The sequence below is a fragment of the Rhinatrema bivittatum genome, chromosome 12 (genome assembly GCF_901001135.1).
Source record: "Rhinatrema bivittatum chromosome 12, aRhiBiv1.1, whole genome shotgun sequence".
Taxonomy (NCBI): Eukaryota; Metazoa; Chordata; class Amphibia; order Gymnophiona; family Rhinatrematidae; genus Rhinatrema; species Rhinatrema bivittatum.
In genome coordinates, this window is record NC_042626.1 from 50792709 (window position 1) to 50818142 (window position 25434).

The following is a 25434-nucleotide window of genomic DNA, read 5'->3' on the forward strand; positions in this document are numbered from 1 at the left end:
TTATGGATCTGACAAATACACAGGCAACTTGTAGAATATGTTCTTGCTTTAATTAAGGCGGAGAGTAGAAAGGCAGTGCAACTGTTTTCACAGGATCACCCACACAAGACATGGGCACCAAGTTTTCTCCAATTCCATCCACCATATATTAAGTTTGCTTCACACTCCTCTTGTATCAGCATCTCTGCCTGAAGTGCTATTGAAGGATGGTGCTGTAAAATTCTTCATCTACAAATCCTTTTTGGGGAAGTGGGCTCATTATCCCATTTATGAGCCCTTCTCTACCCAGCCTCTACCAGACAACGTGCCCAGGCAGTTGTAGGAACATTTGCCACCACCCCCGAGTTGTACTCTCATTGCTGGTCATTTGCCAGCACAATTGCAGCAGCCAGCTTCCCTCCCTCCTTCTTTGAGCCAGTGTGCTCTAACTCTGTGTTGCAGCCAAGCCTAATCAGCAGCCATGGACTGGCGGCCCCTTCATCCACAAATCTTACATCCTACTCCAGTGATGAGCAGAACAGGGCGAACGGCTAATGAAAGCAAAATGCTTTCAGCTCAAGGTACATCTTTTATTTCTCTGCTAGTAGAAAGGTCGGTCAGGCATGGCTCCTGCACATAAGAACATAAGAAATTGCCATGCTGGGTCAGACCAAGGGTCCATCAAGCCCAGCATCCTGTTTCTAACAGAGGCCAAACCAGGCCTCAAGAACCTGGCAATTACCCAAACACTAAGAAGATCCCATGCTACTGAAGCAATTAATAGCAGTGGCTATTCCCTAAGTAAACTTGATTAATAGCCGTTAATGGACTTCTCCTCCAAGAACTTATCCAAACCTTTTTTGAACCCAACTACACTAACTGCACTAACCACATCCTCTGGCAACAAATTCCAGAGCTTTATTGTGTGTTGAGTGAAAAAAGTTTTCTCTGATTAGTCTTAAATGTGCTACTTGCTAACTTCATGCACAATGAAGCCCCGAAACTCGCTATCTCCCCTTGTGTACCTCATCAGGTGTATGAGTTTCCCCAGCCCTACGTCTGCGTTGCTTAATTTTCCTTCACCATTGTCTGTCAGGGCCTGTGCTCTATGTCTGTCCCCCATGTAGTAGTTTGTGATGCATCATGCATTAGTATTTATAGAGACTGGCTTTAAGGCCGTACACCCTGCCCACTCTGCACTCCTTCCGGCCTTCGTTCTGCGTGACAGAGGCAAGATGCCTAAAAGCCTCATGTGCCAAAAAAATTAGCCCAAAATCCCACAACCGAAAAAGGCCAAATATTTCTCACAGAGAAAAAGTAGCCTAATTTGGCGTGAAAACTGCCCATCTGGCAACACTGGGCACATGCACCATACTCCAAACTACCCCTGTGCAGGCCTAGTCGAGTCCCCCGCCTTCTCTGAAGCAGTATTTGTGTGTGACACAGCCCTGGAGAATGGAATCCTTGGTTGCATTACAAAAACTCCTGTTTTAAAGCTTTTAATTTAAAATTTACCAGGGACTGCACCCCTGCTCATTTTGCTTGCCAGCCCTGATAGTGGAGAAATTTGTGCAAAAGTGGTGTGTATGTGTGGCTGGGGGAATTTTTTCCTTCTTTAATGGTCCCAATCTCTCCCTTGTAGGTGCCACTTTGTAATCCTCTCCTAAAAGTGTTTATGGGTAGGGGTATTTTTTCCTCCTATCCTCACCTCTGTTTGTGGGGTGGACAGGGGATCGGAGGAAGGAGAGCATGGGTAGATGATGTTGGTGACATGAAGGAGGGCTGGGTCAGGGTTTTCCCCCTTGTACTATTTTGTAGCCCCTTCCTCTACCTCCCCATATGTGTGTGGGGGAAGTGTGGATGGGGGAGAGATGTATATGGCTGGGGGACACTTACATCGCACCCTATGTTGTCCCCCTTTCCTCACCTCACCTCTGTGTGAGTGTGGGACATGTGGAGGCGAGAGCTAGTGGTGTGAGGGGCATGTGGGTAATCTTTCCTCCTCTCCTCACCCACCTGTGTATGGGAAGAGGGGATGTGTGTGCAGGGGGCGGTGATGATTATAGGTGAGATGTTGCATGTCTGGGGAGAGAATCAGTGAGTTGTGTGTACACACTCCCCCCTCCTTCCCTTCTCTGTGTATATGTTGGGGTGTTTTGGGGTTGGTATAAGTGAGGATGAGTGTCTGGAGAGTATGGCTGGAGCCCACTCACTCTCTTTTGCATTCTCCAATTTCTTCCCCTCTCCTCATCCCTCTGTGTGACAGAGGGTGAACATGTGTCAGTAGTAGGATGCCATTGGCTGCCCCTCCTCATGTCAACCAAACAGCCTGATTCAGTCCTGGTTTTGCCCCAGTGCATGCATGGGTTTCTTGTTTTAATTCCTCCCCCCCCCCCCCTTTCCCTAATAAAATCAAAACTCCAACTCTATGCATGCAATCTGTCAAAAATAGGACTGGCTCAGCCTGTTCGGTGGACGTGGGGAGCACCGACAGTCCTAGTCAGTGGTTAACTAGCAGATGATCCTTGCTTGTCAGTGGTCAGGTGGGGTGGGTCTGGGAGTGGCCATTAGCCAAGGAGGTGGCCCTTTCCAATGGGGTCACTGACCAGCAAGAAATAAGGAAGGGGAGCAGTGGGCAGATAGGTGGTGGCCCTTTGCTTGGGATAGAGATATGGGAGGGCTGTGAACGCCCCGTTCCCCCACTTTATTTAGTAATTTAAAAGTGCTTATTTCCAGCGCCCTCCAAAGTTCAGGGCGGGTTACAACTAAAACATACATAATAAAATAAGATAAGACTTGGCTCGAGCAGGCTTGCGCTTTCAGTGGGGAAAAGCGGAGAAATGGCAGGAAAAGAAAGAAAGGGGCAACTTGGTGCCCTTTTCAATGAGGTGTGAATAGCTGGGGGGAGAGCAGCGGACCGTCCATCGGTGCTGCCAGACATACATAACCCATCGTGCGAGGTATGATCAATAAATCCCAAAACTGTAGAAACGGTCCTATTGTTTTTCCCTCGCTGACTCGCTCAAACATTAGGCGACCACAAAGAGACAAAGTTGTAAGCCCAAGCAGCACAAAAAAATTACCGATTAACTTCAAACTACCCCCAGCGGCGCCGGACAGCGGCAGGTTACCTGCAGCCAATCGGCTCCCTCACCCGCCTTCCTCCTGCAACCAATCGGCTGAGCCTAAACGAGTCCGCCAAATCCGCCTCTCGCAGCCAATCAGTTGAGCAAGAGCGAGTCTTCCTGTCCCGCCTCCTGCCACCCTGACAGGCTTGCGTAGGGGTGGGGGTGGAACTTGCCTTCCCTTGGCCTGTCAGTACCCAGACCGTCTTCCGTTTCCTCCCCAGCGTTCCCTGCCGTGCAGCCAATCGACAGAGTCCTCCCCTTCTTGGCGTCCCTGCTTGCCTCCAGTATGGGATGGGGGTTGCTTGCTGCTTCGAGGTGCGTGGGGTGTGGGGGTGGCTGCGTGAATGATGATGTGCATATTAACCCGTGGTCTATAACTGCTCCTGCAAAACTAAGAACCAGTTTCAGAGTCGTTGTTTACAAAGCGTTTTTTAGGCTGCTTGTGTTATGGATTTGTCCATTTGCAGGACTATTGCCGAACCCAAGGGACACCGGCCACTGAGGGATGTTCTCCCGTTGATGACGGGGCCGGCCCGCAGATCAAAGCAGCCGCATGGGACATGTGCGGTTATTACCGCAAGCAGCTTGCTGGGCAGACTGGGTGGACCACTTGGGCTTTATCTGCTGTATTTTACTATGATGATGATGATGGCAGTGGTGACATGTGTGCCAGCCGCCCCCCCCCCCCCCCCGGTCTGATGCTGGTAGTGGCATGTGTTCCAACCCCCTGCCCAGCCTGGCAACAGCCCTGTCTTATCTATGCCATGTGATATCAGAAGGACAAGGGTAGGAGGTGGAGAAATCAATAACAAAGTGTGGGACACCAGCCATCTTGTGACATTGCTCCCCCTCCTTGTAACGAGGCAGTGCCCCACTGACAGGAGCTTTGTCTAAAGTGGAAGGGGTCTATAGTTTGCACTGTACTTGCGGCTGCTACCATATGCACTGTGCTGAGCTGAGGGGAAAGGGGTGTAGCCAGTGTCTCTCACAACCCCAGCCTACGCTATTGCAGCTTGGCCAAGGGGAAGCAACCTGCTGCAGACAGAGGCTGGGAAGTGGCCCAAAATAAAATACATTTTTCTGTAAAATTTTGATGTTCCTATATGATGATTTTGTATTTTAGGTCTAGCAGCACAGACATGTTCATTTCTCTGATCTGCATCCCTCAACTTACTGCATCTTGTGGCACCTCAGCAACAGGCAAGACCTCAGAATTTCAGTCAACTTTTGAGTGGTATTTTCCTTTCTTTAATTGCTCCTTAACTGAGCTCGTCAGATTGTTTTTTGGATCTAAGAATCTGCGCCTGAGAGCTTTCTCCGCCCACCTCACCAGTTGGAAATCAGTGGCGGGGGAGTCCGTTCACCTCCCCCCCCCCCCCCCCCAGCTCCTTTAATTCGTGTTCTATATCTCTCAATCCCCCTGCCCTATCCTAACTCAGTCTCTTCCTCTCCCTGGCACACATTTTTACTTTTCTTCAGGATGAAGAGAAGGCATCCCTTAGGCCCCTGTGAGCTGCTGACACTGCTTCATCCTCCTCTGCCCATGCAGGATGCAGACATTGCACCCTCCCTGCCCCATGATAACATTTTTAGTCACCATGGTAACCTGACACCCCCCCCCCCCCCTGGGATTTGCATTAAATCATGGTCTTGTGTGGGGAAAGATAGCTACAAGCATTGCTTTGTTCTGCAGCAAGATGGGAGTAAAAGGATTAAGCAGTTATCTTGCTCAAGACTCGAGGAGGTCCATATTCAGCAGCACTTAGCCGGATAGCCAATGAGTTATCTGGCTAGATGCTGACTTTTGAATATTTCCACCACGTATGAGGCTAAAGTTTAGCTGGATAAATTTAGGGGTGTTCTGGGATGGAGGTAAGTTAGCCAGATGAGTTATCCGGCTGACTCCAGTATTCAGGTTCCCTGTATGTACCCAGCTGTGGTACTACAGGAAAGAAAATTTAGCAGGAAAGAACCAATTTTCCTTTATACCATAGAGTAGTTTTAAAAGATTAACTTCTTTTCAGAGTCCCTGAGTCAGCAACTGGGATGGAGACCTATTCCATAATCTGGGTATTTATCCACAGGCAGGGTTTAATGGATCACAGGTCACTGTAATTAGGCCTTGACTGGTGACCCTGACTATGTTTGTTTATGTTGATGGTACTTTCTGTGTCGGGAACAGAAAGATTGGAAGCACAAGGTGGACGGATTGGTGTTCAGAAACCCGAAGGCTTGGTGCACTGACCAGAAAGCACAGAGCGAGGAGGGAACACCAGAATGGAAGCAGCCTATGTTCCATCAGCATCACTTACTAATGTAATGTAAAATAGAAGCACAAGACATAGGTGCCTATAACATTACGAGTTAGCTGCCTATACCTTTGAATTTAAAAGTGTTCATGGGCTCAACAGCTACTTTGGGCCCCTTCAACCAGGGCCAGAGCAGGGGAGCATGTAGGTGCTTTAATTTAGGGCATCCAAATAGTTGATAGGCACCTTAATTAGGCTCCTAATTGAAGTGTTTTAAATTGGACATTGAGCCCTCATTTAGAAAACTGGACTGTTAGAGGCTGATACTCATAAAAAGCTGGGCTCCTAAATTTTGCTCCTATTTTCAGCTAAACTCAGGATCCTAAATTTTCAACTGAAAGTCTCATAAATTTAGGAGCTTAGATTCCTAAACTTAGGTCGGCTCTTCACTTGCCTAGAATTAGGCCCCCAAGTCAGGTGCCAAGTGCTGAAAATCAGTGCTAAACTCCTAACATCATTTCCCCACCCTAATTCTGTCCTTGTACCCTCCCATTTTTTAGGCTCCTAAATTTAAGTGCCTAGTGAAAGCTAAGACTCTAAATTCAAGCATTTAGCCAGAGTAAATTTTCAAAAAAGGCCAATTTAAGAGCCTAACTCCAAAAATTAGGAGCCTAAAGCCTGTGAAAATGGGCCTGACAGTGTGCAAAATTTCTCTTTTAATTTTCAGAGGAAAGAGCCGACGCTTCAGCATGGCCGTGTTCCGCTCGGGTGTCCTGGTTCTGACGTCGCCTCTGTCTGCCCTGTCTCGGCAGATCGTGCCCATCCTGACCTCGGCCTCCCGGATAGTGGAGGACACACTCTACGTTCACTTACAGCCGGGACTTTGTTTGTCGGGTCCGGCCCAGCCCAAGCCCACCTACATCCCGGCGACGAAGGAAGTGTACAATCTGGTCACCAAGCTCTATTCCAGTGCCAATACCTGCAGCCACCTGGATGTCCGGGTCCTTTTGACCAACATCCGGAACCGGAGCAAGAGCCCGCAGTCCCCCTGCTCTGTTCAGAATTTGTCCCATCCTCCCGAGGTGGTTCTCACAGACTTCCACACCAGTGACGGGGGACAGTACAACCCGGTGAAGCAGCGCTTGGAACGCTACGCAACCAGCTGCTACAGCTGCAGGCCCAACCTCATGTCTGTGCTGTTGTACCCGGACTATGAGGTAGCCGACGAAAGCGAGATCTCGGAAGACCCCTCAGCGAGCCAGGCCCTGGAGAGCTACAGCGACGCGGTGGTCGGCGGCACCTTCGATGGGCTTCACAACGCTCACAAGATCCTCCTGAGTGCGTCTTGCCTGCTGACAGAGAGCCGTCTCCTCATCGGGCTTTCTGACGGGGATCTGCTGGAAAGTGAGTTAGGATCTCATTTGCATTGAGAAGTATTTGATAGGGTCTTGCTGTAGGTTAACGATTCCTAAACCCTCGCAGATCAAAGTAAGTACCTGGGGAGCTTTCCCAATTTTACCACCACCACCCCCTGCTATCCCAGCACTTGCAGTAACGTTTCTTGGCCAGTGGCCACAGTCTGCGGCTCCCTCCTGAACCTAATGTGCATCCCCCCCTATGTTGGCCAGTAGGTGTCACCGTTGAGTGATGGCCGAGATTCCCTTCTCCCCCTCCCCTGAAAGGGCTGTAAATGCTGCCTCCGCACTGACTCCAGCCGGCCCAGGGAGCAGATGCTGGGCCTGAGAAGTGATCCTAGGTCTTCCGCAGGGCAGTACTACCGCATTTCCACCATGGGACTGGTCCAGCAGGAATTTTCAGCAACCCCCGAAAACCTACCCCTGCCTCCCCCCCTGCGTGCGCCGAGCCTATCTTGCATGCGCGCATGTTATAAAATCGGGTGTAGATTTGCTCGCGCCAGGTTGCGCGAACAAATCTGCGCCCATGCGCAGGTTTTAAAATCTGCCCCTTTGTATTTTGCAGTTCAGTCAGAACCAAAGCTGGGATCTGGTGCCTTCATTCACATCAGCCTGGGGAGTTTTCCCTATTTTATATTCCCCTCCCAACTGGTGTCGTGGTCCTGTGCTGAGGGCTGTGCACTGGGGCCCCTTCTGCCATCGTGGCCCTGAATCTGACCACTAGGTGTCACCCTTGAACAATGACAACTTTCCCTCCCCCCTTCCACGACATGCCCTGCCCTGACCGACCTGGGGAGCAGAAAACCCAATCCCAGGATCAAACCATGGACCTTCCATATGGCAGTGCCAAGCACTTAACCCCTGAGCCAGCATTCCCCTTTAGTTTTTAAATATTCTATTTTTCCACTCCAAGGCTCCTTACCCCTAATTGTCACAGCCTTATGGTTTGTCCTAAGACAGTGAGAGTTCGGGGATGACTCTTGCACTCTGTTCTTCCCTTTCTACCCTCCTGCCCTCTGCCTGCAAATTGGGAGATCCATGACTGATCTTCCTTTTATAGAAAACATTAGGAATACTTAGCCCAGTGGCTCTCAAGTAGATCCCAAGCACCCCCTCTCAAAAAAAAACCAAAACAGGTCTTGACTTTGTCCAGAATGAATATTCATGAGCTATAGTCACGTACGTCTGATCTAAGAATCAGGTTAGTTTTCATATTCTGGTTACCTTGAAAGCCAGACTTGTTGGAAGACCCTCAAGGCTGGGACGGTTGGGTGAACTCGGGCTGTCAGCGAGCGGCCACAGGATATTGCTGGAGAGCCCAGCTTGGCTTCCTCCCAGCGTGGATTGCACTCTGAGCTGCCCCTCTTCCAGAGGAATAATCTTATCAAACTGCTGACTCTGTTAGTATTTGTTTTAAAATGTCTGACTTTCTTTTTCATACTGTACTCTTCCAGCACCAATAAATAAAGTGAAGAGCAGAAAAAAGTAATTTAGGCCCATGTTTTTTAAGTTTGATCTCTTTCCCTGTTTCCTAAAGGAAGGTGAAACAGTCTCATGTGCTCATTTACTTGGTGGTTCTCAACCTTAAGGCACAGCTAACAGGTCTGGTTTTCGGGATGTACATATTCCATATGCTCATGCTTTGTTTGTGTACCTTGGAACCAGGGCTGACCCAAGGAGTATGCAGGGCCTGGGCCAAATCAGCCTGCATAGGTCCTCCTCCTCCCCCGCCCTCACTGGCAGGAGGAAGCAGCGCTTCTCTGCCGGTTTCACTCTGAACCTCGCAGGACCCCATAGGGACCCGCCGTCCCTTTGCAGTTCAGACTGAAGCCGGCAGAGGCGGGTACAAGTAAAAAGCATTGCTCTCCTACCAGCGAGAGAGCAGAAGGGGGGAGCAAATCAAAGCATCGGGCTCGGGATGGTCGCCCCGATTCCTGCTGGAAGACCTCATGTATATGCAGATTTATCTAATGCATGTTCGTTGTGGATCTCCTATAAACCAGACTGGCTGTGTATAGGCCTTGAGGCCCACACAGAGAAGTACTTACCTTACAGGAATGTTTATACCGCAGTCAGCTGACTCGAATGTGTTTTATGAGTGCTTGATCCGGTAGAAGCGCTTTCGCTGATGCGCAGTGTTTTCTGACCTTTCAGGTAAGACTCTGAAGGAGTTAATCCAGCCATACAAGCAGCGCATGGACAAACTCTGTCAGTTCCTGGTGGATGTAAAGCCTTCGCTACAGTATGAGGTCGTGCCTCTGTTCGACCCCTTCGGGCCGTCCATAACGGACCCAGCGCTGATGTGCATTGTGGTCAGCGAAGAAACCTGGAAAGGAGGGAATGCTGTGAACAAGAAGAGGCTAGAAAATGTAATGGGTTACATCGCTTGTAAATATGCGCTCTGTCTCTCGTGTATTGCAGAAATAAAGGAACAACCGAGCTATAGGCAAGACCTTTACATTGGGCTAACTTAATGCATCTGTGACCGGCCTTTGCGGCGCTGTCGGTGAGGAAGCCCCACGGTTCCACCAGGTTTTGAATAATACAGAATCGGCCAAGAACCTCACAATCCGAGTATTGGATAGGAATTTTAGGAATACACCATGCAAAACATTTAAAGTGATCCAACATGTTGACATGAACACGGAGGTTCTGTTTGTAAGAAGCGAAGAGAGCACATCCGACTGCAGTTTAAACGATATGCTACGATTGCGGATGTTTTATCGAGAATTTATGTATTTACAAGTAAGATTGGGCCTAGTCTGGTCTTAAACCAGACTCATAAATCAGAGCCCCTGAGGCAGCCACTAGATGTGTGGCGAAACTCGGCTGAGTCGGGCTTTTTATAAAACACGTCTCCACTACAATAAATACGTTCAGACATCTGGCATCTGTTCTTCTGTTTCCTCCATGGCTATCATAGATCACATTCCTCTTTGCTTCTTGGGTCCATCCCTTTTGCTTTTGACTACAGAACATTCAAAACCTGTCCTAATTCTAGTCATGCAATTCCTTTTTCCCTTAGAAATGTCAAATTTGTAGATAACTATACCCGTCGGAGGCCGGTGAATGATCATTGCACAAAGCTATGTATATCTGCTTTCCCTCATACAGTTGGTTGTGGATGTATTAAGTTAGTCCAGTCAAATAGTATTGCCCTCAGCTCGCTTTACTGACCCTTGTCTCTACATATGGCTCAACCAAATAGCGGTATATAAAACTCATCAAATAAATAAATAAATAAATATTCAGGTGAACCACCACGGCAGCCGGAGTATTTTTGCTCTAGAGCTGTATGGAAAGCCCAGCCTTGGATTTCATGGCTTTCTCTAGATCGCCAGGAGAATTGCCCAGGACAGGCGAGTGGTTCATTCTGCTACGCTGGAGGGCTTCCAGCTGCCTGTTAAGGGCGTTTTAGTGGGTTTCTCACCAACCGAGAGGTCTGGGGGAGACGAGAGAGTCCAAGGTAGTCTCTGTGACGCCATCTAGGAGACTGGAGGACCAGAACGGTGCAAACTGTTCAGCCCAAACAGAAGATTTTCCTTATGAATCATTATCCTGCCATTCTGTTTTTTCCTAGCAACTGCTGGAGCTGGCTGTCCATGAGATTCAATTAGTTAAAGACCCGCAGCACACAGATATTGAGGAGGAAAAGATAAGCTCTTCCAGTATCCGGATCCGATTGCTGGGAACAATACTGCAGCCCCCAAAAGTAAGCATGAAAAGGTTCAATTTAAGTTGATGGGTTTTATGTTTCTGGCCCTGGCGTGCTGCCTGCCTTTCTTACGTACATTGCATTTGATTCAATTTTTAGAAAAATCCACACATACCTTCGCACCCATATGTGATTGGACTAACGGGAGGGAGTGGGAGCGGCAAGACGTCCATTGCAAAACGTTTGGAGAAGCTGGGGGCTGCCCTGATCGACAGCGACAAACTTGGCCATGAAACCTATAGCCCTGGTGGTCCTGCATACCAACAAGTCATTGAGGAATTCGGGTCAGGTACAGACACAATAAAGCAAATTTGCAGCTACCATGTGTTGTACCTAGCACGTAGACAAACCAGAATAACGGACAGGCTGAAAAAATAAGGGAAGGAAAATAGGACTCATGCCAATGGTCCTTCTACCAGCTTAGCTGGGGCTGGTGCCACTTCACCTCTGTAATTTTCCAATATTCATGTGGTGTTCTGCAACCAATGTGCAGCATTCACACGTGGTGTCAGGAGTGGGATCCCGCATCCAATCCTTTTTATATTTTTCTTGAGTAAGAAGGATACCTTGAGAGGGTCATTTGAAATCAGAACCCAGGCTGCAGTAGATGGAATTCTTGTCCTCTTTCAGCAAAGAGAGCTTCCCAAAGGTCCTTAGTTTGCAAGTTGGCTTGCAGAAGATTGAGTGATCAAACCCCAAGGTTCCCTGATTTTGTTAAAAGGAGGCTTTAGCCATGGGTGCCAGCTCTAATGAGGGTAGTGGGTGCTTGAGTGCCCCTAATAGTGAAGGAGTTTCAGAGAGAGGTAACGTGTTGAGTTCAGCACTCCCTATTGTTTTGAAAAGTTGACTGCTGTGGCTTTAGAATGCGTGCCTCCCTCACAGTAATGTCCACAAGAAGGCAGTGCAGACTTTGTGAGAGAATTTAGCATCGTCCTGGTGGGAGCTCTGAGGGGGGAGGGGGGTTTAGAACTGAAAATGCTGAGGAAGGGGGAAACCTTGCTAGGAAATGCTTGAGCCAGGGCAGAGGCATCTAGAGTGTGGGAGCAGAAGCAGTGGAATGAATGCCTGTTCCCTGTACGTACCCGGATCAGTCCAGGCACCTGGGTTTTGCCTCCCCTCCAGCAGGTGGAGACAAGTTTTTTCAAAACAACCCTGCCATATATAGCGAGGGTGGTACCCATGGTCCCTCAGTCTTACTCTGTCTCCAGCAGGTGGTGGAGGTGCAAAACCCATGGTCTCTGCTGATTACCTGATGACAATTAGTACTTAGGGTAGTGGAGTTATCAGGTTGAGAGTTGGTACATTTCTAGGAGTCTGTGCCTTTAATTTAATTTAAAAAAAAAAGTTTCATTGGAAGCTGAAGAAGATGGTGGTTCTGTGAGTCTCCCAGGAGGATGCTAGGTCCTGAGGGGACCATCCCTCCTGGTCGAGACCGCTGCTTGAAAGGGTCAAGGACTCTGCCTTGGGTGATACCGGGGAGCCCGGCTCACTCACCCCTACAGGAGCAAGCCCTGTTACAGAACCCGGGACAGCGATCTGGCAAGTCTTACAAAAAAAAAAAAAGTCTGTTTTACTTTTTGCTGCGCTGTATCTCCGTTATTTCTCTATCCCTCAGCCGTACTGCGACGTTTTGCCATTTTTGTTCGCGCTTTTTATTTGGTCTTCTATTTTTTTTTTTTTTTTGTTGTAGTTTATCCTTTTTCCTGTCGCGGCAAAGATGCCTCAGGGTTCGGCTTGCCGTGCCTGCGGCTCGGCGTGCACCCGCCTTTCCAGGGACGGCCTTTGTGTGGCGTGCTTACCCGGAGGGGAAGGCTCCTCCGTTTTGCCCCGGGGAGATCGCCAGAGGGTCCCTCGGTCCTCCGCAAAGCTCCAGGCAGCCGGCCCGGCCCCAGCTGATCCGTTCCCGCTGAGCACGGGAACGGAGGCCATCTTGAGTTCCCTTCGGGCGGCCACGCGGGACGCGATGGGGGAGGGGTTTTCACCACCCTCCTTACCTCCACAGCGAATTCTTCCCGAGGGGGAGGTGCCTGCGGCCCGTATTCCTTCGGCAATTGACCTCGAGGGGCTGATTATACTTCCCCTGAGTCTGATTCCTCTTTTTCCTCAGAGTTTATACTACTGATGCACAAGGCCTTTAAGGAGAGAGAGGCTGGGAGGAATCAGGAAAAATTCTCCTCACAGGCTTCTTATAAGAAGCTGCGGAAGCGGGCAGACTCTGGGGAGGGGGCGGTCCGGCCTAAGAACAAGAGGCCCTTACGGTCTGTGCCTCCGGGGATGGATTCGGACTCCACGTCCCAGGATGAACCGGATCCACCACCCAAACCCCCGGGGGGGTGGGGGTGTTGATGAGGATTCTAATCCACCACAGGAGGGAGGCCGAGGAGTTCCGGCTATGGAAGGCGACGATCCAAAGGTGGTCCGTCTTTTTAAACGAGATGAGCTGAATCCGCTTATTCTGGCCATCCTCAGCGAGTTAGGCGTGGATGCCCCGCCGGTGGAGTCCCGGCTGGGGGCTATGGATCCTGTGTTGCTAGGACTCAGGGGGCCATCAGTCTCTTTTCCTTTTCACTTCTCAGCAACGGATCTCCTGTTTCGTGAATGGGATACCCCAGATCTGGGGTTGAAGGTCAGTAAAGCAATGGACAAGCTATATCCTCTATCGGAGGACGCATTGGAGCTGCTGAGGGTCCCGAAGGTGGATGCAGCGGTGTCTGCAGTAACTAAGAAGTCCACTATCCCAGTTACGGGAGCTACAGCTCTCAAGGACTTGCAGGACAGAAAGTTGGAGCTACAGCTCAAGAAGGTGTTCGAGGTGTCTGCGCTGGGGGTCCAGGCTGCAATCTGCAGTAATTTTATGCTGCGTGCGGGCCTTCGTTGGGCCCAACAACTCCAGGCCAGTGCCGATCTTTCCGAGGGAGAGGCTCTTCAGGCGAATAGGCTGGAGGCGGTCATCGCCTATAGCGCGGATGCTCTCTACGATTTGCTGCATATGTCAGCGAGATCCATGGTGTCCGCTGTCTCCGCGCGAAGATTCCTCTGGCTCCGCAATTGGGCGGCTGATGTCTCGTCCAAGGCAACCCTTAATTCACTACCTTTCAAAGGAAAGTTGATGTTCGGCAAGGAGTTGGAAGATATGACCCAATCGCTGGGAGAGAACGAGGTTCACAAGCTGCCAGACTACAGACCCAGGTCAAGAGGATTGTTTACAGCGCGGTCTCGTTTTCAGGGTTCAAGGAGACCCCGTCTGGTGAGATTGTCCGGTTCCTCCTTTCACCCGGGCTCAAACAGGCAGCAATCGTGGCCTCAGTCCTTTCGAGGCAGACGCTTCGGCAGACCAGGCAATCCGCAACCGGCTGCGGGGGCTAAGGTGTCACAATGAGATCCTGCCGGTCCATTTCTCCGTTCCCGTGATCCCTCCCGTACCAAACGTGGGGGCCAGACTATCGCTCTTTTTCGAGGAATGGACCAAACTGGCGTCGGACCAGTGGGTCCTCACGGTGATAAGTGAAGGTTACGCTTTAGATTTTGTACAGCGCCTTCAGGACAAATTCCTGGTCTCTCCATGCGCGTACCGAGAAAAGCGGGAGGCGGTACACGGCATACTTATGCGCCTCCTGGACTTGGGGGTGATAACACCAGTCCCGCCCACGGAACGGTTCCAGGGCCGCTACTCCATTTACTTCATAGTCCCCAAAAAGGAAGGTACTTTCGGCCAATCGTAGATCTGAAAAGAGTCAACAGATGTCTTCGGGTACCTCATTTCCAGATGCAGACCCTTCGGTCTGTCATCGCCTCCGTACGGCAAGGAGAGTTCCTGGCTTCTCTGGATCTCACGGAAGCATATCTCCATATCAGTATCCGGTCATCACACCAAAGGTTCCTCAGGTTCTGCGTTCTGGGCAGTCATTACCAGTTCCGGGCTCTGCCATTCGGACTTGCCACCGCGCCCAGAACATTCACCAAGGTGGTGGTGACGCGGCTGTGGAGGGAGGACTTGTTGGTGCACCCCTACTTGGACGATTGGCTAATTCGGGCGAAGTCCAAGGCTCAGTGCCAAAAGGCTATCAGCCGGGTGCTCCAGCTCTTGAGTTCACTCGGTTGGGTGGTCAACCGTGCCAAGAGTAGTCTTGTTCCCTCGCAGTTGCTGGAGTTCCTAGGAACACTGTTTGACATGGCGCAGGGGATAGTCTTCCTCACCACGGAGCAGATAGTCAAGCTTCAGGGACAGGTGAGGGACCTGTTGTCCAAGCGACTGCCCAGGGTAAAAGATTACTTAAAAGTCTTGGGATCCATGACGTCCATCCTGGAATTAGTCCCCTGGGCCTTCCCTCATATGCGTCCCTTACAATCAGCCTTGCTGTCCCGCTGGAATCCGGTGTCGGAACAGTTCCACCTGCCGCTTCCGCTTATGGGCTTCGCGAGAGCCAGCATCGACTGGTGGCTTACCTCGGAACATCTGATGCGTGGAGTTCCCTGGTGATGCCCGCCAGGACGGTCGTCACCACGGATGACAGTCTCTTCGGATGGGGAGCGGTTTGTCTGGGAAAGTCTGTGCAGGGGCAATGGTCCAGAGATCAATCTCAGTGGTCAATCAACCGCTTGGAGACCAGGGCAGTGGCTCTGGCATTGCAGGCTTTCCTCCCACTCCTTCGGGGGAAGTCGGTCAGAGTCTTGTCAGACAACGTGACTACGGTGGCCTACATCAATCGCCAAGGAGGAACCAAGAGTCGCCCGGTGGTGACGGAAGTGCGACAGTTGATGCACTGGGCGAGGCAGCATCTAGTCAGCCTTGAGGCTTCTTACATCGCAGGCGTGGACCACATACTGGCGGACTTCCTCAGTTGTCACCATCTCGATCCTGGAGAGTGGGAATTGGCTGATGAGGCCTTCCAACTCATCTGCGAGCGATGGGGTACGCCATGCATGGATCTGTTGGCCACATTTCAGAATGCCAAGGCGCCACGGTTCTACAGTCGGCGCAGAGAGACAGGGGCTGAGGGAGTTGATGCTCTGGTTCTTCCATGGCTGACAAACATCTTACTGTACGTGTTTCTTCCCTGGCCGCTGATCGGCAAGGTAATCAGGCGAATAGAACTCCATCCGGCAGAAGTAATTCTGGTAGCCCCGGAATGGCCGAGGCATCCTTGGTTTGCGGACCTGCTCAGTCTCTCCACCACGGCTCCCCTGCGGTTTCAGGAGTCCGCGGCTCTTCATCAAGGCCCCGTCTGTTTGGAAGAGGCGGATTGCTTTTGTCTCGCAGCCTGGCTTTTTGAGAGGCAACGGTTAAAAAATAAGGGTTATTCGGATGTGGTGGCCACATTATTGCGGTCACGAAAACAGTCTACTCTAGCTTATGTCAGGGTCTGGAAGGTCTTTGAGGCTTGGTGTTCGGATCACACAGTAGATCCTACGCGGGCGTCTGTTTCCGACATTCTCGGTTTTCTGCAAGCAGGGCTGTCTAAAGGTCTTTCCTGTAGTTCTCTCAGAGTACAGGTTGCGGCACTCGGTTGTCTCCGCGGTAAGGTCCAGGGGATAGCGTTGGCGTTACACCCGGATGTGGCTCGTCTTCTACGTGGGGCAAAGCACCTGCGCCCCCCACTTCGCCATCCATGTCCTTCCTTGAAACCTCAATTTGGTGCTTTCCTCATTGTGTGCACCACCTTTTGAGCCTATAAAGCGGTCGAACTTAAAGGATCTCATGCTGAAAATGGTGTTCTTGGTGGCAATTTCTTCGGCGCGCCGGGTGTCCAAATTGCAGGTGTTATCGTGCCGGGAACCTTTCTTGCAGATTTCTGATTCAGAGGTCTCGTTGTGAACGGTTCCATCTTTTCTTCCAAAGCTGGTTTCTTCCTTTCACTTGAATCAGTCCATCGAACTTCCCTCATTCTCTGCTGTGGATCGATCGGATCTGGTAGCCAAGGACTTACAGAAACTGGATGTCCGCAGGGCTCTGCTTCGATATCTGGAAGTAACGAATCCTTTCCTGGTCTCCGATCATCTTTGTCTTGTGGAATGTTCCATGTAAAGGGGGGATGCCTCCAAGACGACTATAGCTCGTTGGCTGAAGGAAGCCATCGGTTCCGTGTATTTACTGCATGGGAAGATGGTACCAGTGGGGCTTCACGCTCATTCTACACGGTCACAGACCGCTTCTTCAGCGGAATGTCACCAAGACTCGCCCCAGGAAATTTGCAGGGTGGCTACTTGAAAATCTTTGCACGGCATTACAGATTGGTTGTGCGAGCTTCGGAGGTTGGGGGATTTGGAGAAGGGGTGCTCCATGCGGGCCTCTCCGGCTCCCACCCTCAGTGAAGTTGGCTCTGGTACATCCCAGCTGTCTGGACTGATCCGGGTATGTACAGGGAAAGGAAAATTAATTTCTTACCTGATAATTTTCGTTCCTGTAGTACCACGGATCAGTCCAGAGCCCCGCCCTTTTTCAGTGTATATAGAAGTAACGGAGAGTCCGGTCTGGTTGGTTTTTCTTTCTGTTTCTGCTACAGTATCGCTTGTTCTATTGGTTCTGCTAGTTCTCTTCCCGTTTGGGGTTTACTGAGCATGGTTATAGTTCCGTATATGGGTTGGTTTTGTTCCATGCTGCTTTGACATTACTTAAGACTGAGGGACCTTGGGTGGCACCTCGCTATATATGGCAGGGTTGTTTTGAAAAAACTTCTGTCTCCACCTGCTGGAGGGGAGGCAAAACCCAGGTGTCTGGACTGATCCGTGGTACTACAGGAACGAAAATTATCAGGTAAGAAACTAATTTTCCACTTTTGTCCTGCAGGTATCGTAAATGAAGACGGGACAATAAACCGAAAAGTACTGGGTAGCAGAGTCTTTGCAGACAAGGTAAGAAATGGTCTGTGTTTATGATCACCCTGTTTTCCAAAATATGATGTTTTCATATTTAATGTTCATGCCGTTGTTTTCTCAGCTAGCAGCTTTCAGTAGTAGAAAGTTTAGTGCAGTGGGATGCCCTTGTATCTCTAGCTCTGGTTGTAGGGTTGCATGGGAGCCCCCTTGCGTTGCCAGCTCTTTGTTTTGCTCAAAACACAATACACCCTTTAAGGAAATAATAAAATAACATAAAACAATACTAAATAAATAAATAGACTTCCTGTTCACATTTTTGTGCTTAACGTTGGTCTTTAATATCAGCACGCAGCCTCCTCCTGTAAGGCACAGAGCGACAAAAGCAGGAGAGTCACTGATGCTGTAAGTTTCTTTTAGTGCTGTGATGTGACATAGGCTGCGGGGATCACCAGTGATTTATTTTTTTTAATGTTTTTACCCCCTCTACACTAAATATCCTGTGACAAAGTGAACAAATTTGCTTGCCTGCATGTTTTAACAGCTGAGTTGCCCTCAGTCACTAATGTGCCGTAATGTTATCGTATGGGCCAAATGCTTTGGGTATAAAGTTCGGAGGAGCAGGGTTGAAAGTTTGTAATGGGGGAGGGAAGCTACATGCAAGCACTACGATTCCAAGGGCGCTATAGTAACAGTTGCCGGCCCGAGTGTGATCATTCTCTTTGTGGTGTGCCCGTATCCTGCCAACCCCAGTGGCATAAGATCCACTAACGACTGCTTTTATGTTTCCTTGTAAGATATTCCTAAAAGTCATAAGATGTTGTTTATCTTGTTAGGAGCAGTTAAAGCGTCTTACGGACATCGTTTGGCCTGCAATAGTCACACTTGCAAAGAAGCAGATGGCAGAAGCAGCTGCCCAGGGTAACTGATATTGAGCCAATTTACAGCTAAAACTGCAACAATACCCCACCCCCGCTGCTCGAGGAAGTGTGAAAGCCTTTCCAGCTGTCGGGTGCCTGCAGCCGAAATCCATGGTCAAGGCAAAGATATAGCATGGGAGATGCTGAAGGGTGTGGGCAGCATGGGTGCAGATATTCATTTATGCAGGATAATCGCTATCCGGTGATCCCACAGCGGGGGAGGGGACGACAGCTCCAATCCTCGAGAGCCTCTGACTGCACGGGTTTTCAGGAGATCCCTAATGAATATGCATGACAGAGATTTGCATGTATCAACCAGATTGGTTTGTGGCCCTCGAGGACCGGGATTGTCCACCCTTGTCCGACAGGGGCCTTTACAAAAGGAGCAACAAACTGAGGGAAGATATTTTATTTATTTGTCCCCTCAGATGTGAAAAATCAGTTCTGCCACCCTTGGAAGAAAGAATACTTCAACGTATTACTAGCATGAAGTAACTTAAATTGGACAGGGTTAGGGAGGAAATGGGTAGGAGGGGATATAGTGCTGCAGTTAGTCCAGGGACCTGAGTTTTTAAGTCTTATTTAGGGCCTGAAAGAGATTTTCTGAACGCCCTGAGCTGCTTCCAACCTATCGAGCTGTGAGAAGAGGCCGTAAGGCTGGCATGGATGTGCTTTGCTCTGTCTGATGTGAAGGGGTTTGTGAGATGAGCTGGTAGCGCTCTCCCTACCACCACCACGGACAGGTCATCACGTTCCAAGATTTCATTCTTTATCGTGGCTTTGCTTGGTTCGGGCCCTGCCTGTGCCTCCCTTGCTGTGTGATTCTGAAGAGTTAACTTTTGATGCTCAGGCTCTCACGGGAGAGCCCTGGCGATAAACCTCTGTTTGCATTCTTCTTTTTTTGTATAAATAATAATAGTAAAAAGTAGCTTGTCCAGTAGTTAGTGCTGTTGCTTTGCAGCAAGATGATCTGTTGGGCCACTAGGGTGCAATTTCCTGCAAATACAAGAAGTAAGAAAAGAATTGCAGAGTAATTCATATGGATACTATTTTTCTTTTTTTTTTTTTTTTTTTTCAGTTTTATGTGCTATAGGTTGAATGGTGCAGCAGATAATGTGTGCACAGACAGTTGAAGTCAATACATAAAAATGCTAAAAACCTACTATTCATTGGCCTCTTATGGCAGTTCTAGGAACTTTTTTTTATTGCAGAATATTGCACCCTCTAATGACGGCAGATAAAACCAAATGGTCCATGCAGTCTGCCCAGCAAGGAGTTCCTAACGCATGCTGTCTTATTGAGAGAAATGCACTTATGGACACCATCTCTCGGACAGAGGCCATAGTGAGCGAGCTGTTACTTAGTGCATAGCTTGCCTGTGATGATCCGGAAGGTTATTCTGCCATTGATGGTAAATTGAAATCTTTCCCCAGATAAAGCTGTTTGCGTAATGGATGCTGCCGTGCTCCTGGAGGCTGGCTGGGAGGAAATGGTGCATGAAGTGTGGACAGCCATCATCCCTGACCAAGAGGTAATTGAATGACTGGGTGCAAACCAAAACAAAAATGTGTGTGTGGTTTTTGGTTTTTTTTTAAGCTCTTGCTTCCCGCTGCCTTCTGGCTCATCTTTAATCTTTCTGATTTCTTCTAGGCTGTAACTCGGATAATGAACAGAGATGGCGTGAGCGAGGACGCTGCAAGGAAGAGGCTTGTGAACCAGCTTAGCAACAGTGAGAGAGTAGCAAAGTCCAACGTAGTGTTGTGCACAGTCTGGGAGCCCGAAATCACGCAGCAGCAGGTAAGGGGGGGGGATGGACAGACGCACAGATAATACTACTTAGGGCTGGTTCCTTGGCCCTGTTACCACCTTTCTTGGTCTTATTCCAAGGGTTCTCTCTCTTCAGGCCCCATGTATATTATTTTGTAATCATTTTATCGTTTTGGGGAGTAAAAGATGCATGCTTTTTACTGTGGCTTTACTAAGGCTGTAACCACGGTCTTCAGGTAACTTATGTCCAGTGGCAGCCACCCTGCTGTGAAGACGTGGCTTGTCAACTTTACTGTAGGAGCCCCCTCCTTAGAAAAAAAAAAGTATCAAAGACATAAATTTAACAGAATGTCCAGGTGGTGTTTCCTCAGAATGTGCATTTGCATCCTGGAGTCTTGGTCTGTAACTTGTCTTGTCTTTCAACAGGATAAAAACTCTTTAAAATTATCACAATGGATTTACTTTTTATAAGGGTTTTATTTTTCCTAGTTAGTTATTTGAACACCCCAGCCTAGCAAGCATGGCTCCTGTATCCCACCCCCCGCTCTCTTCTGCCCTCCCTGGCTGTCAGAACAGATCTCTCTCCCTGTCCTCTGGGAAGGGAGTGGGTGTCGTGGATAGGACCAGGGAATCATCAGGTGTTACAGAGCCTGTCACCTCGCCGCTCACCGATGAAGTCAAATCCAGCTCAGGTCTAGTTGGGGGGACGGACAAGCGGTGACCTGGGTGAAATGAACCGGCGGCCCTGGTCCAGTTCCAGGGGACCCAGCTGAAGTATGCGCATCGCGGCCCCCTCTGTTCGTATGGTTCTGTGAATTCTGCTGCACGCTTTGGTGCGGATCCTGTGACCAGGGCTCGAAGAGGAACAGAATCGGTTAACCCGGAGAGCCCAGGTAGCACAGTGGAAGGGGCCGCGAGTTCAGTTCTGGGAATAGAGGCCGAAAGCCCGTACTCGTCAAGAACTTGGTTTTTAATAAGTTTATAGGTGATCGTGCTGAGGAAGTTAATGGAAAACTGTGCTTGGATGCAGTTTATGCAAAAATCTGTGACAGAGTGGACACTGGGAGGGGGTGAAAAAAATGGAGGACTTGGGGGGGGGGGGGGGGGGAGGAAATACAGAAGGGTGTAGTCAAGGGTTTGGAAAATGAGTTTCAGGATTAAAAAGTGCAAAATCATGCATTTGGGATGCAAAAGTCCATTAGCCACCTATCAATTAGAGAAAAGCTGGAAACCAACAAAAAGGAGCTCTAGCAGTAATCAGCTCAGATAACCTCGCAGTAGCCACTTATTGTACTAAGACAAAGCTTGCAGACGCTCGGTGGCAAAACTAGAAGAAGGATCACTAGTGAGACCCCCCCCCCCCCCCCACCTTGAGAACTGTGTTCAGTGCTGAAGGCTGCACCTTTGAAAGGCCCTGGAACTTGGATGCGGTGTTGAAAAAAAGCTACCAAAATGGTACAGAGCTGAAGATAGGGTGGATTCACATATTTGACAGGATTTAATGAAGTATGGGATGGTGAAATTATTCATAGAAAAGAAAATTCAAGGATAAGGGGGGGGGGGGGGGGTCACGATCTGAAGTTGCCAGGAGGAAGGCTGAGTGGTAAATTCCAGCAGCGATGATGGAAACCAAGGTACTGTGACAGGATTCAAGCAGGCTTGGGACAGACACAGCGCGGGGGGGGGACGAGTAGAAAAAATGAAGGAGGGGGCTAGAGCATTTGCTCAGTCCTATGAAAATTTAGAGGGCCAAAGAGGGGAGAACACAAGCCAGTGGACAGAGAGTGGCTGACTCGGGGGTAACCTAACATCCATGCGCGCAGGGTGGGCCGGACCATTTGGACAGCAGCTTCGCTAGTTCTGATGAATGTTGGGATAACTGCAAAGCTTGGGAAGGGCCCCGAGTGTTGGATTAAATGTGAGATATAAAAGGAATAAAGGAAGATGGCTAGGCCTGGAGAGGCTACCAGCGGAGGTGGTGGAGGCCAGCACTGCAACGGGACTTAACCACGCTTGGATCAGATACAGAGGGTAGTGGAAGGAACAGGATAGCGAGGAGAGCTGGTGTTGGTTTAATTCTGGGTATTTCTCTGCTCCTCTACCCAGAGAGTGCGCTCAGTGTGCTGCAGCAATCAAAAAAGCAAACAATGTTAGGAATTATTAGGAAGGGAATGGTGAATAAAATGGAAAATGTCATAATGCCTCTATATCACTCCATGGTGAGACCGCACCTTGAGTACTGTGTACAATTCTGGTCGGCGTATCTCAAAAAAGATATAGTTGCGATGGAGAAGGTACAGAGAAGGGCAACCAAAATGATAAAGGGGATGGAACAGCTCCCCTATGAGGAAAGGCTGAAGAGGTTAGGGCTGTTCAGCTTGGAGAAGAGACGGCGGAGGGGGGATATGATAGAGATGTTTAAAATCATGAGAGGTCTAGAACAGGTAGATGTGAATCGGTTATTTACTCTTTTGGCCAATAGAAGGACTAGAGGGCACTCCATGAAGTTAGCAAGTAGCACATTAAAAATAATCAGAGAAAATTTATTTTTTACTCGGCGTACAATTAAGCTCTGGAATTTGTTGCCAGAGGATGTGGTTAATGCAGCTGGATTTAAAAAAAGGTTTGGATAAGTTCTTGGAGGAGAAGTCCATTAATGGCTATTAATCAAGTTTACTTAGCTAATAGCCACTGCTATTAATTGCATCAGTAGCATGGGATCTTCTTAGTGTTTGGGTAATTGCCAGGTTCTTGAGGCCTGGTTTGGCCTCTGTTGGAAACAGGATGCTGACCCAGCATGGCAATTTCTTATGAGAGGAAGACAACGGGACAGACTGGATGGGCCAGTCAGTCCTTACCTGCTCCTGTTTACTATATTATTTTGTAACACGTGACATTGATTGCACGTCGAGGTTATGTCGGGTGATATTGGTTGTATTCTACTCTGTCTGCCTGTCTGCAAGTAACTTCCGATTTTCTAAAGGCTGGTTCCTAAAGAGAGAGAACTGCAGGCTGGGGGAGGCGGGGAAGGGTTTTGCCTCCCACGTTTAGTGCTGCGAGGGAGGTCACGCCCTAGAATATTAAAGCCCTTTTCTGGTTTCACTCTCTTACAGGTACAGAAAGCTTGGAATCTTCTCCAGGAGCGCATCAAGCAGAGTAAACTCTAGCACGTGACCCTTGAAATTGTGCAAGAGGGCACCATGTGCAGATGACGAGGTTCATAAGCTCTTCCAGGATATCCTGCATCCTGTAGACCAGATTCTCATGTGCGCTTTCAAACTACCTTTTGCTCTATCTTTTTTAGTCTGCAGTGCAGTTTGCCCCAGTGTGGCAGGACCTGCTGCTGATTTGAAACACAGTTACAAAGTAATGTGAGCCTACGATTCCAACTCTGCTTCCACCTCACTCTCAAAGTCAGTCAGAACTGGGCTCTGGGTTACAGCACCGTGAATCCTCCTTTGCAACTACCTGGGCATTTTTCCCCTCTTTTATAAGTTGCCTCCCCCGCAAGCTCACTTAGCCCTGATCATTGCAGCCACACACCAGAGCTCCTTCTGAAATCTTGCAGTTTCAGGCCTGACCACTAGGTGTTGCTATTGAGCAACGACAGAGGCTCCCCAGCTCTGGCTGAGCCGAGGAGTGGGGGAAACCCAAGCCAGGTCCGCCAGTTTCATTTCATGTGGAGGAGCATCTTCTCTCATGCAGGGAAGAAATCCTGCAGTACCTTGCGTGTCGAGAAGATGCACAGTTTGAGCATTATTACGACTGCCTGTTACTGTGTGAGCTGTGTTAGCACAGCCTTTCCTCCCCCCCTCCCAGGGGGAACTGGGAGCAGGAGCTTAGGTCTGGGAATGAAGGGCACTGTGGCCAGGCTTTCTTTTGACCAGCCCTTTACCGATTTCTATCCTCCTGCCTTCCAAATAACGGGGGCATTTTAGTCCTGAAACATAAAACTGCATTTCCCAGACTGCTTCAGAATCATGTGACCTGCAGAAACTGTCGTGTGTCATTTCCCCCCCCTTTTACTAGTGCAGGATTAGTGCTCTTCACTGTCACTCACTTGCTGGTGGACGGTGAATTGCTGGAGAGGGGCAATTTAAAAACGCACTTTTTTTTTTTTTTTTTTAATGCCTTTTTTTCTGGGCCACTCCCTTCCAGCATTTTCCTTTTTAAAGGCAATGGGGGAGGCTGGCGTGAAGGGAGAGGTGCTTTAAACTAGGTCTAAATCAATCCTACTTTAAACTCTCTTGTGAGCTGTGCAATTTTTCACGACAATCGTAGATTCCGCTCCCGCGTGGGGTCCTTCTAATGTTGACGAGGCTGCAGATGGACTCCCATGGGCCGTGTGACCAGAGCCGCTTGGCGGTAGGTGGGAGATCCAGTCAGGGGTCCTGCTGGCTTCCATCGGACTAATGGTTATGCAGAGAGGAGGCTGCGGAGGGGCTCCTGAACCCAAGCTAGGTCCCTTCTTCAACTGTGATGCCTGTTCTCATATGAGCAGTGCTATTGATAGCACTTGCACAGCGGAAAATGTGCAAAATAACAGGATCGCAACACTGAAAGGCGAAGCGTTGCTCCTTGTCCCAGGTTATCCTGAAATATTAAGCAGAGCCTATGTCGTCACCTTCAAAAAGGACTCCCTCGCTTCATAGCCGCTCGCAGTACATTCAGAACCTGCTGAGGAAAGGTTACATTGCATGAACATGTTACATTTGTTGGTCACTGTTATATTTTTTTTTATCACTTTCTTACTTTTATTTTTTTTTTTTTGTAATTTAAAGTTTATTGAGAACACAACATAACATGTTAAACAAGTGATATTAACGTAATCCATGCCTCTACAGATAAACCTGAGATACATCATGTATATGCCAGAGAAAAACAGTAGTAGCAAAATGCCAATGTATTTAAGCTGAAAATCAGATTGGGGACAGCTTGAATTCATGGGCATCTGGTGAGATGAAAACTTGCATGGGCCAGCCATTTTTACTAGCCCTCTGGCTTATGTTTTATGCATTTACCATATTTGGCTGTAGCTGACCATTTCCCAAATAATTGGGTTTTTGTCTTTTTTTTAATTTGGGGGAAGGGGTGTGTGAAGCAGTTTGTGGGTGTGGGGGTATTTTAGGGGTGCATGTTGAGAGGGTAAGAGGAATGGATGTTTGTGGGTTTCTCTGTATGAGGGGGGGGGTGTGTGTGTGAGTTTTGGGGTGGAGGGATTGGTGGCTGGAGGGAGTGTATGTGAAGAGGATGTTTAGTGTAAGTAGTGTGTATATGTGGGTCATGTGGAGGAGAGTGTGTGGCTGTTAAGGTTGGATGTGTGTGTGCTTCAGCTGCCAACTTCTGTATACATTTTCAACTCTGTGAGCAAGCTCGTACATACCCTGGCTGTAGAAGTGTACATGCGTAACTTTTTTCATTGCCCGCATAACTTTCCACAGCAAAGAA

General features: G+C 49.1%; 1 protein-coding gene across 3 annotated transcripts; it reads left to right on the plus strand.

The window, feature by feature from the left end:
- Positions 1–3210: 3210 nt before the first annotated feature.
- Positions 3211–24908, plus strand: COASY (Coenzyme A synthase). 3 transcript variants are annotated; one of them, XM_029574015.1, is made up of 12 exons: positions 3211–3422; positions 4231–4341; positions 5290–5423; positions 6084–6760; positions 8926–9140; positions 10352–10483; positions 10586–10775; positions 17274–17338; positions 18136–18220; positions 19653–19750; positions 19870–20016; positions 23100–24908. In XM_029574015.1, exons 3-12 carry the CDS (start codon positions 5398–5400, stop codon positions 23151–23153), a joined length of 1689 nt encoding a protein of 562 aa, XP_029429875.1. In that variant the 5' UTR covers positions 3211–3422; positions 4231–4341; positions 5290–5397; the 3' UTR covers positions 23154–24908. The 3 variants fall into 3 exon arrangements, with proteins under 3 accessions (XP_029429875.1, XP_029429877.1, XP_029429876.1); XM_029574017.1 differs by lacking the exon at positions 5290–5423 and having other exon boundaries at positions 4231–4307; XM_029574016.1 differs by lacking the exon at positions 5290–5423 and having other exon boundaries at positions 3212–3422.
- The last annotated feature ends 526 nt before the right edge of the window (positions 24909–25434 follow it).

What these genes read in the sequence shown, in the direction of transcription:
- COASY (XM_029574015.1), top strand. Translation starts at nt 5,398, where the DNA reads ATGTTCCATCAGCATCACTTACTAAT. An exon ending in ACAAGAAGAGGCTAGAAAAT is followed by an intron (nt 9,141 to 10,351) that starts GTAATGGGTTAC and finishes GTTTTTTCCTAG; the next exon opens with CAACTGCTGGAGCTGGCTGT. An exon ending in CCGAAATCACGCAGCAGCAG is followed by an intron (nt 20,017 to 23,099) that starts GTAAGGGGGGGG and finishes ACTCTCTTACAG; the next exon opens with GTACAGAAAGCTTGGAATCT.